Below are 11,959 nucleotides of genomic sequence, written 5' to 3' on the forward strand. Positions count from 1 at the left end.
ATTCAGGGATGGAAAGTGATCATTTTTCTTTTTCCTTTTAAATATGTACTTCAGAATTTTTGAACAGCCAAGATTTTCTAAAGATGGCCTGCTCCAGATCACAAATGATCCTAAATTCATGGCTGTGGGTGGCAGAGTTGGGATAGTTAGCCATCTCATGAATAATCTACAGTGTTGAGATTGAGGGCAGCCAGCGATACCATAGGCTGTGATTCCCTACCAGATAAAAGCACATTCTCCTACTTCCTCAGCTTGTGTTAGTAATGCTAATTTATTTGTACAAGTGTTGGGCAAATACTCAGCTTTTGAGATAAATAAAATAAGGCTGCAGAGATGGCTCAGCAGTTAAGAGCATTTGCTGCTCTTGCAGAGGACTTAAGTTTGTTCCCAGCACTCACATGGTGGTTCACAGTCTTTTGTAACTCTAGCTCCAAGGATCCATCACCCTCTCCTGACAGACACCAGGCACACACGTGGTGCACTTACATACATGCAAACAAAACAGTCATAAACATCAAATGATAAATATTTCTAATTTTAAAATTACTGTATTTTCCAGTGAGAAATTTATACCTAAAATAAAAAGAATTGGTCTTATGACTCTAATTTTGATCTGGAAATCATTACCACCATCACTCCATGATAATAGAATTTTGTCTAGGACAAAGAAAAACGACACAGTGCTTTGCTTTGTTTTGTGTGTAATATCAATCATTGAGTGAATTCAGACCTTGGATCCAGAGAAGCAGAGATCGGTTGTGAGATTTTTTTTTTAATCTCCAAATCATTCCTAAAAACTGTTGATAAAATTCACCCAAAGTAAATTTGTTTGCTTTCAAGACAGGGTTTTTCTGTGTAGCCCTGGTTGTCCTGGTCCTTTGTAGACCAGGCTGGCCTTGGACTTAGAGGTCTGCCTGCTTCTGCCTCCCAAGTGCTAAGATTTGTGTCTCACACAAAGTGAATTTTAGCTATCTATACCAAAGAAAATCTCAAACAATGTTTTATAACCCAAAGTAGACTTGAATAACTCAACTATTTTATATTAGAGTTCAAAATAGAAGTTTTTGTAAAAGTAACCTTTTTTTTTTTTTTTTTTTTTTGCCTGATGTAACTGTGGTCTCCAAGGCTAATTGACTGTGTGCTAACCTCAGCCTAGTCCTGGAAGCTTCTAACCTCCATAAAAATTTCCTAGACCTAGAATGTTTTCAGGCTCTGAGACCTGCTGCTGAATAAGCTCAGCCTTTCTTGTTCTTTCTGATCTCCGGCTGGATGATTCAACTCAGCTGTTCTCACTCGAACTCCTCTCCAAGCTGACTGATTCAATCTTCTTTCTCAGCCTCTCCTGAATTTCTCTTTTTGGTCTCATACTAACTTTGGCAATATATTCTAATCTTCTAGCTCCTGTTTATTCTCTGATTCATTCTGTCTTTACCTGCATCTAGCTTATTCTCTCTCTGCAACTGTCTCTATAGCTGTCCTGGTAAAACTGCCTCCTTCCCCTCTTTTCTCTCTGCTTTGTTCTCTCTTCCGTAGCCTCTTTTTTTTTTTCCTTTTCTGTTCTTGTGAGAGTTGACTATATCCTATTTTGTCAAATCTTTCTCTGATTTGTCACTTTGTCTGCCATTCAGTTAGACATCACTTTCAAACATGTTGCCTAGTGCATAGTTTTTGTGAGAACTAAATACTTGTGTCATGTGGAACAACAATAGTACTCAGCAACAGTAATGTATTAAACACGTTAGCTGCTAATAGGCAAATAGGTATCTGAACATCATTGCCTCTTCTAGAGAATTTTCAGTGTTGGTTTTAGCATCTATTTTTCACATAGCTACATTTCAAACTATGTAACCTCAGATTTTAAAAGGAACATGAAACATGTGATTCATGAACTCCATTATCTCTGCTTGTGGTCATGGGAGATGCTTAGGCCCACAGAGTCACTGTGGGGACAGGCACAGCAGTTCTTCACAGGGACAAATAATTAGCAACTTCAGCATATTAATACCAGTGAACCACATGGCTTCCATTTTATTTAGCTTATTGAAAAATATATTGCCTTATAATGTGATTATCTAAGTTGAATTTTCTGTTGCTGTGATTAAACACCATGGCCAAAAAACAACTTGGGAAAGAAAGGATTTATGTCACTTCCAAGTCACATGCCATCCCTGAGAGAATTCATGGCAGGAACCTGGATGCAGAAGCTTAAGCAGAAGCCATGGAGAAGTTCTGCTCACTTCTGTGCTCCCTGTGGCTTGTTCCCCCTGCTTTCTTATGCCATTCACTTGCATAGGGGTAGCAATGCCCCTGGGGGGCTGGATAATGCCCTGCAGACTTGCCTACAGGCCAATCTTAAGGGGCAGTTAATCTTAGTTAGGATTACTTCTTCCCAGACATATCTACGTTTATATCAAGAAGACAAAACCCACCCAGGCTGGTGACCTCTCAGACATAAGCTCTTCATTTTAGAAGAACGAGTGCTCAGGCGTGGTCCTGAGGTCAGTGCAAGTAAATCCTAGGCCCACTGATTCATGAGTGTCCTGGCAGCCTGTTGGGTTACTTTTGTTCTGGTTTGACGAGCTAGGAGTTGAACCCAGGGCCTCAGGCATAATAGTAAGCAAACACTCCACCTCTAAGCTATTTTACCAGCCTATGACATGGCATCATCATCCATATTCTTCTAAGGTTTTAGATATATTTTCTACCCCTCTGAAACATCAGTTTCTGGTGTTTCTAGATTTTATATTAGGTTAGAAAAAAGATTTGGGGAACTATCTCATTATTTCTCTTTTAAATAAAAAGTTTTAGAAACTAGAAATAGAACTCTCTTCCCTATTTCTGTTACAGTGTACACTTACTTTTCCATATGCTTTCTTCAGAACTGTTTCACAAAGCCAAGTGTGCCCTAAATTGTTCAAATAATAAGAAGAGTATTCGATAGTTATTATGAAAGAGTCAATATTAGCATTTTCCAAGATTATCAAGTGAGTTAGCAAAAGCTGTCAATCACATTCTAAACAGTTCCACCAAACAGTCATCCTATTATTTGTCAGTGGAGAACACCATTTACAAACCATCTACCTCATCACTTACATTCTTATTTGCAAATAATAATTAGCAAATTACTTATGGAAGCAAATACATTTTTCTAGATATTTTCTTTATTTACATTTCAAATGTTATCCCCTTTCCTGGTTTCCCCTCTGAAAACCCCCTATTCCCTCCCCCCTCCCCCTGCTCACCAACCCACCCACTCCTGCTTCCTGGCCCTGGCATTCCTCTATACTGGGACATAGAACCTTCACAGGACTAAGGGCCTCTCCTCCCATTGATGACCGACTAGACCATCCTCTGCTACATATGCAGCTAGAGCCATGAGTTCCATTATGTGTTTTCTTTGGTTGGTGGTTTAGTCCCAGGGAGCTCTAGGGGTACTGGTTAGTTCATATTGTTGTTCCTCCTATGGGGCTGCAAACCCCTTCAGCTCCTTGAGTCCTTTCTCTAGCTCCTTCATCGGGGATCCTGTGCTCCATCCAATGGGTGGCTATTAGCATCCGCTTCTGTATTTGTCAGGCACTGGCAGAGCCTCTCAGGAGACAGCTATATCAGTCTCCTGTCAACAAGCTCTTGTTGGCATCCATAACATGATATGCACTCACTGATAAGTGGATATTAGCCCAGATCCTGGGAATACCCAAGATACAATTCACAAAACACATGAAACTCAAGAAGAAGAAAGATCAAAGTGTGGATACTTCGATCCTTCTTAGAATGGGGAATAATATACTCATGGAAGTAGTTACAGAGACAAAGTGTGGAGCAGAGACTGAAGAAATGACCATCCAGAGACTACCCCACCTAGGGATCCATCCCATATACAACCAGCAAATAAATTATAATTGAAGAAATGAGAGTAGCTCATTGGTAGATGAAATATCAAAAAGAATTTCTGAAAAATCTTATTTATTGAGTTATATAATCAGTTTTTACTACTCTGGCTTACCAAAGCAATTGTAGATGCATAAAGACCTTTAGGACTTTAACATTAGGACTGGAGAGATGACTAGGCAGTTAGGAGCGCTTTCTGTTCTTCCAGAGGACTCAAGTTTCATTCCCAGCACTGGCATAGTGGCTTACTAACATCTGTAACTCCAGTTCCAGGGGATCTAGTGCCTTCCTCTGGCCTCCACAACACCAAGCACACAGGTGGTGAACAGATATACATGCAGGCAAACACCCAAACACATAAAATATAATGCTCCTTTGTAAGGAATCTTTTGTGATTTTAAAAATAAACTTAGTAAATCTTAAGAATAAAAAAAGACCTATTGCTGTTGAAGTTTACTTTGTTTAGTGAGCAGCATTGCTCAATAATTTGAGTAGTTTTTCCCCTATGGTACCTCCCTTTGTAACATTTATTAAAAACAGTCTCATGACATTTTTTTAATTCCAAATCTACACAAAACATAACTGGCTACATTATACACTTTCAGTCAGATTTTGGAAAGCCCAGAGGACAAAATTTAAAATAGCATTAACTTTCTGAGTAAGAATTTCCATTGAGATGTAGTTTGTGAAGCAGTAGTGAGTGCCTTCTGAGAGTAGCAAAGAAGAAAACACAGGATAAAAGATGGGACCCCTGTACCTACTTGCCGGCATGGAGAACAAGAAGTCTGTCTCGAGTCAGCCTGGGTACCACTCACCTTTGGTGCTTGATGCTGCAGTGTGCAACTTGTATTGCCTTTGTTTGGACATTCATACAATGCAGCCAAAACTGGTTCTATTCTCTCATGGTATAGAAAAACTAAGTAATGTAAAGGAAAAGTGCACAGATCTCCCAGCATCACTCACTAAACTGAGAAGAGCTTTCAAATCCTCATACTAGGAGAGCCTCTGACTAACTCTGTAATAGGACAAAAACAAGGACCTGTCTGCTGTGAGAAAGGTTGAAGCCCATCTGCTCAGAGTGATATTTCTAAGGGTTGTATTCTAACTAATGGATGCTTACTTCAAACCATCATACCTATGTTATATCTCTTAGCAGGAACTTTTGCTCTTAATCATCACTGTATGCTTAATAATATGCTAGAAAGTGATGAAGTATTATCACAGAATGAAATAAAACATACTGTATATAGCTATGCTATGTTTGCAAACCATACACAACCTCTCTCAGTCATACATGGGAACCAACTCTGAGTTGAATATTGCCATCAGCTGTAAGCCTTCATTACCTACTACATGATTTGAATTTGTAAAGTCCAGAGGAGGCCTACTGTAATTGAATGCAAACATCAACACTATAATGAGCCTCCTAGCCCTTAGCTGTAAATTGCTCCAGGATGAAGATAAACAACCATCATTTATTCAAAATGTTGTGTATGGACCTTAACTTTTAAATATCACTCACGGACTTGAACATCCATTACTGGAGCACCACTTATTCAACATATAATTACTGAGCACCTACTATGTGGCACCTAGAGTTCCAGTTGCTTATGTGCTCTGAAGCACATCCTCTAGAACCAGAAAGAATGCTAATTGTGGCTGGAGTATTTGCTATCTGCTTTTGTGTTTTAAAAATAAAACTACAAAATCTTCCGGTGGCTTAGTTTCTTCATCTGTAAAATGGATGAAAACAGTTCTTAGAGGTTTGATGTGAAGTGAGAGGAGTCTGTAGGTGGGGCTGCAGTGAGACTGCCTGGCCCACCTGCAGCACTCATTAAGCTCGGCTGCTGCCCTTATGGCCATTACTGTAAAGTGCCACATCAGGTGATTGGAGGTACCAAATTTGTACTTGTTCAGAAATCTGTCTCATATTGGCCTAACTTGATATCTGAAATTTATCATTATTTATTCCTTTGGTCTAGGAAAATACAGATGTACTCACAAAGGCTAACAAATAATAACTACTGTACCAATACATAAACTAATATTTTCACAAAAAGAAAGCAAGGCCTATATTCCAGTCTTATTTTCATGAGAGCAGTGCTTTAAAAGGTGAAGAGAGAGAACCATATTGTAGTCGTCCTGAGAATAACCCAAGTCTTGAGTTTCTGTCTAGAAAATGCTGGAGAGTGGGAGGAGGAGCCTTGAAGAGAAGACTTGGGTTTCCCCTGGACTCCAGCCTTAGCTCTTAGGCTGTGTCTTTCTGATACAACAGGGTGAATATACAGTACAAGATTTGTAAGATATGTTATGTCAAAAGAATAAGTATGATAGTCGCAAGTATATGTGGGTTGCCCGGGCTCAAACTCGAATCTACCAGTTACTAATAGTGTAACAGGGACAAGTGCTTTTGGTTCCCTTTGGCGTCTGTAAGATGAATGATGGAGTAGTATGGGGATACTGAGAAGATTATCTCAAATAATGCCTCACATCAATATTTGACAACAAAAACTCAGCAAATACTAGCTTCTTCCATGTTACGTAGTTTGCTGTTAGTGGAGCTTTGCTATTCAACACTGAGGATACATTCTGAGAAGTGTGTCATTAGAGACTTTTGTCATTGTCAGAATGTGACATGCAGTGAGCTAAGATGTTTACAGAGTTTTGAGGATGTCATCTTATGAGCCACCACTGTGTATTGGTCTGTCATTGATAATTCTTGGTTTTTTTTTCCCAAAATTCCAAGTTAATTTAAAATCATTTTCTTAATTTTTTTGGCAGTAGTTGGAATAATCACTTTGGTTTTTAATTCTTGCAGGGGGTCGGGGGAGGCAGTCAGAATAAGCTCAGAGTAGAGGGCTTGCCTTTGCATAAGGCCCTGGACTCAGTGCCCAGCATCACTGAGAGAGAAAAAGAACATCTTCATTCAGTTCTTGATCTCCACAGATGTCTCGGTTTAGAAACATCTGCTGGGCCATTCTAAAGTACCATTAGCAGATTAACAGCTATTAATAGTAGTTTCATTTTTAAGTAGATGCAAAATGTTGGCATAAGGACAATGAAAATTCATTAAATGAGATAACCAAACTAGAGCTGTGGAGAAATTTGGCCTGAATTGAGTTCTCAGTCAGAATATAAAGAAGAAAAGTGTTCAGGGCAAAATGATCATTCTCTCCTGTTATCACTTAACTCAGGACGTGACCTGAAACCTGTTTTACTTCCTAGTGAATCTATTAGTTGCCAGAGTGTTACCCTTTTGTAGCTATAGCTTAGCTTTATCACCAAGCATATTAAATTCAGGAAGTGAAGTTCAGGGTATGGGATTTTACCTGCTAGAGAGGGTATTCTTTAACAGAAGAATCTTTTAAGTCATCTTAAAACAACGCTAATTGGGTAGATACATCTTCCTTAAAGACCTGCCGAGCTTCTATCAGTACAAGCATGCTGTTATGTACACTGCACACTTTAGAGCTCCTTGGGAATAGCTGATACATTTAAACTTGCTCATTGATCATCGGTAAATATATAAATCTCTACTAAGAAGAGTTCTAAGAAAACACTATGGTTAAAAGTGGATAAAGAACTGGAGATGTGGCTCAGCTGTTTAGCACTTCCTGTGCTTGTAGAGGACCAGGGTTCACTCCCATGTGTGGCAGCTCACAACCTCCTATATAACTCCAACTCCAGGGAATCCGACAGCATTCTGGCCTCCATAAGCATCTGCACAAGCGCGTAAAGAGACACGTGCACATGCACATAAATAGAAATAACAATTAAGTCTTTTTCCCATTAATTAGTTTATTCACTTTACATCCAGATCACTTCCCCCCATCTGCCCATCTTCCCCCACTGTCCTCCTCTGAGAGGGTGGAGCCTCCCCCTGGGTATCTTCCCCACCCTGGCACATCCTCTCCCACTGACTCTAGTCAAGGCAGCCCAGTTAAGAGGATGAGATCCACAGGCACACAATAGATTTCGGGATGGCCCCTGCTCGAATTGTTGAAACACATGCATAAAGACCAAGCTGCATATCTGCTTCATATGTGCAGGGCCCCTAGGTCCTATCCATGTATGCTTTTTGGTTAGTGGTTCAGTCTCTAAGAGGAGCCCCCAAGGGACCACAATAGTTGACTCTGTTGGTCTTCCTGTGGTGTTCCTGTCCATTCCAGGTCCCTTGATCCTTCCCTCAACTCTTTCCTAAGACTTCTGGGGTCCGTACAGTGTTTAGCCATGGGTCTCTGTCTCTGTTTCAGTCAGCTGCTGGGTGGAGCCGCTCAGAAGACAGGACACATTTTGAGTCAAAAGTTTTGTGGATGGGTGGGTTAGCATCTTTATCCTTCTTCTGGGGGCCGGGGGATCTGCCTGGTTACAAGAAGTGGCCATTTCAGGTTCTATATCACCACTGCTAGGGGGTCTCAGCTAAGTCATCCAAAAATTAAGTATTAATTTAACTTAAAAAGAAAAAAGAGTGGGTGAAGGGGTGAGAACAACATTTGTGTTATTGGAGGTGATAATCCCAATTTATCTGAAATTCTTCAAATAAAAACTTTATCTTACTCAGTTTTATGTCACTAGTTCCCAGCTTGGAAGACCTTGTAGCTCTTCATAATGTTTATTAAAAATTAATTGATTTGTATTCTTAAATTACATTATACTATATATTTATATAACTCCCCACCTCCTCCCTCTCTGTGTCTCTCTCTCTCTCCCTCTCCCCTCCCCCATCTCTCTGTCTGTGTGTGTGTGTGTGTGTGTGTGTATCCAGAAATGAAAAATAACTATCTTCTCAGCCCTCTCAGCCCTGGAACCCATCATTGGTTAAAGATTGCTGTGCAGTGGGGTGTTTACACTGTGTACCAACATACTTGTTTTCTCCTCTTTTCCAAGGTCTGTCGGGTTGCTTATGAAATCATGCAAACCCTGCATCCTGATGCCTCTGCGAACTTCCATTCTTTGGATGACATCTACTATTTTGGAGGCCAAAATGCCCACAATCAGATTGCTGTTTATCCTCACAAACCTCGAACTGAAGAGGAAATTCCAATGGAACCTGGAGATATCATTGGTGTGGCTGGAAACCATTGGGATGGTTATTCTAAAGGTATCAACAGAAAACTTGGAAAAACAGGCTTATATCCCTCCTACAAAGTCCGAGAGAAGATAGAAACAGTCAAGTATCCCACATATCCTGAAGCTGAAAAATAGAGATGAAGTAGAAGAGATTAACAACAGAACTCACTTCAGACCATCTCGGCCAAGCAGAAGACGCAGACTAACACGTGGTTCATTGATAGACACGCTCCACACCAAGAGCAAGCGGGAACCCTCAGATGCTGCACTGGTGGAACGCCTCTTTATGAAGGGCTGTGGTGCCCTCAAGCCCATACACAGTACAATAATGTACTCACACATAACACGCAAAGGGATTATTTTCTACTTTGCCCCTTTAAATATTATGTCCCCATTGAACAAACACTGCCACATTGTGTAATTTAAGTGACACAGACATTTTGTGTGAGACTTAAAACATGGTGCCTATATCTGAGAGACCTCTGTGACTTACCGAGAAGATGTGAACAGCTCCCTTCTCTGGGGAAGCTGGTGGTGGTGTGGCCACTGAATTCACTCCAGTCAACAGATTCAAAATGAGAATGGATGTTTTTCCTTTATATGGTTGTCTGGATTTTTTTTTAAGTAATTTCATCAGTTCAGTTTATCCACCTCATCATTAATAAATGAAGGATGCATCAATAAAATAAAATGAAATATTCACTCTCCATTAGGAAGTTTTGTAAAACAATGCCATGAACAAATTCTTTAGTACTCAATGTTTCTGGACATTCTCTTTGATAACAAAAAAATAAATTTCAAAAAGGAATTTTGTGAAGTTTCTGGAATTTTGTATCACTAGATTATATAGTTACAAGCTTTACAGTAGAAATATGGTAAAAATGGGCTTATAGTTTTTAAAATTTGTTTTCTACTTTTATTCTACTTTTTTCAGCTTCTGATAGAGTAATCATATTTTAACTAAGAGAAGAATCGGTCCCTCTAATACTAGTAACTGGCTTCAGCTGGTGCATATTTTGAAGTTGCTAAGAACATGCTTTGGTGGTGTTTATTATCTTACTTTGTATATTGTTGCTTTGTTTTAATTGAATGAAGTAGTTATTTTCTTGCTTCCAGAGAAACTAGTGCTTGCTCTTGTCTATAAAGCTAACCAGAGCAGGTTTGTGTGGTGGCATCTCTTACTGTGGCATCTGTCACATTTTGTCATTTTTTGTGTGCGTGTGTTGTTCCATCCAGGTACATGTCCTGTTTTTGAGGACACAAGGAATCGGAGGGGTTAGAAGCTGATTGTGTTTTGAGTATATATCTCATAGAATTTATGAACAGAGGTGATGGGGAACCAGAATGAGATCCAAAATAAGCCTAGAACTCCCTCTCCTAAGCTTCCTTCTAGGAATCCATGTTGGAATCTCTGCAGAAGAGTCAGGTACCTTCTCTCTAAGCTTTGTTTCTGTCCCTTCACAGGAAAAGCCCCCATTTGCATGGAGCCTGCCTTCTACGGGAGCATTTCATCATACTTTTTTTTTTTAAAAGACAAGGTCTCTGGCAGTAGCCTAGCTGGTCTGGAACTTGCTATGTAGACCAAGCTGTCCTTGAACTCACAGGGATCTACTTGCCTCTGGAGTGCTACGACTAAAGGTGTGCACAGCACACACAGCAAAGGTGTACACAACACACACAGCTTGCCTCTTAAATGAAAGATTTGATCCATGTAGGAACCAGTAATAGGCATTATTTTAAGTACTAGGAATCCAGAAAGAAAGGCTTAGTGAACTCTGACCTTTACAGTCTCAGGAAATGAAATCTTCCCACCAAATGTCCCTAAATCCTGACTTCCTCTCGAAGTCTACCCTTCTGAAAGAGCAAAACTCTAGGGTCCATCAAATTTTCATTTAGTTTAAGCACAGATAAGAATCAGGTGAACTGAAATCTCCAGCTGAGCAGACTGAGCAGGAGTCACCTGCCTGCCCCCATCTGACATCAGAGCCCCCATCTGACAGTCATCAGAGCCTCAGTAACCAGATCTCATTTGTACCTTTGTAGACCTAAACGTAAATCAGCGTCGTTTCATCCAGAACTGACCCAGTTCCAGAGGGCAAGAGAGAAAAAGAACCAAGTGTGAAGAAAATTACTGTTCTCAAATGGATGCAAAGACATAATCTTGGGTCTTTTTTTTTTTTTAATCTTTGGCCTGTAGTTCAGTTTCTTTCCAATTCATACTCTCTGTTGGGATTTCCTCTTTGTTCACCAAAAGAATATTTTTTTTCTTTACTAAAGTTACAAAAATTACTTTAAGAATTCTTTTCTGCAGGCTGGGGATTTAGCTCAGTATAGAACACTGCATACATTGAGTAGTATTAGATTGGGTCCTAAGTATTAGAAAGATGTTTGTATTAGTGTTTGGGGTTTTGGCTTTTTGTTTTTGTTTTTTTGTTTTTTTGTTTTTTGGGGTTTTTTTTTATTTGTTTGTTTTGTTTGTTTTTTGAGACAGAGTGTCACTGGGTTGCCCAGGTTGGCCTCAAACTCCCAATCCTACCTTAGCCTGCCAAGTGCTAGGATTACAGATATGTACTGTGTCTGGCTTTATAGATGTTTTGTGTTATAGGTTCTGTTACATTCTGAAGAGTGCTGCTGCTGTTGCTGTTAACAAGAACATAGCTTTTAACTTCATTAAGCTCCACTTATAAACTATTTTGGTTAGCAGCTCAAATCTTAATTTGGTTCTTTAACCTTTACCAGAGTTTGTCCTGCATATATTTCAGGGCTTAGTTAAAAACAAACAACAAAAGCCTGGGTGGAAATTCCGCCCGGAATTTGAGGCACTGCTTCTTTTGCGTAGAACACTTTGTTTTGAGACTTCCCTGTCACCTCCCAAGCAGCTGTAGTTGCTAACTCCATAGTGTCCTCTGTGTCTCTACCCAGAAAGACTACGGTTTAGATATTTCACCTTGTGCTCTTTCCCTTTTTCAGGTCTCAGCCTGCCTCCAGAAGTTTCTGTTCT

At 39.8% G+C, this 11,959-nt stretch overlaps 1 protein-coding gene across 9 annotated transcripts in view; it reads left to right on the top strand.

Annotated features, from left to right (window-relative positions):
- Positions 1-9,775, top strand: part of Fut8 (fucosyltransferase 8) — a 238,569-nt gene extending 228,794 nt beyond the window's left edge. For 5 of the 9 annotated variants that reach the window (NR_045554.1, NM_001252614.1, NM_016893.5 and 2 more), the window contains one exon: positions 8,776-9,773. Coding sequence is in view for 8 of the 9 variants with exons in the window: in NM_001252614.1 (NP_001239543.1) it covers positions 8,776-9,093 (318 nt within the window). In the remaining variant the exon portion in view is untranslated. Of the gene's footprint in view, positions 1-8,775 lie in introns of all 9 variants that reach the window. The other 4 variants (XM_030246822.1, XM_011244145.3, XM_011244144.3 and 1 more) reach the window with 1 other exon arrangement.
- Positions 9,776-11,959: the final 2,184 nt, after the last annotated feature.

The sequence above is a fragment of the Mus musculus genome, chromosome 12, assembly GCF_000001635.26.
Source record: "Mus musculus strain C57BL/6J chromosome 12, GRCm38.p6 C57BL/6J".
Taxonomy (NCBI): Eukaryota; Metazoa; Chordata; class Mammalia; order Rodentia; family Muridae; genus Mus; species Mus musculus.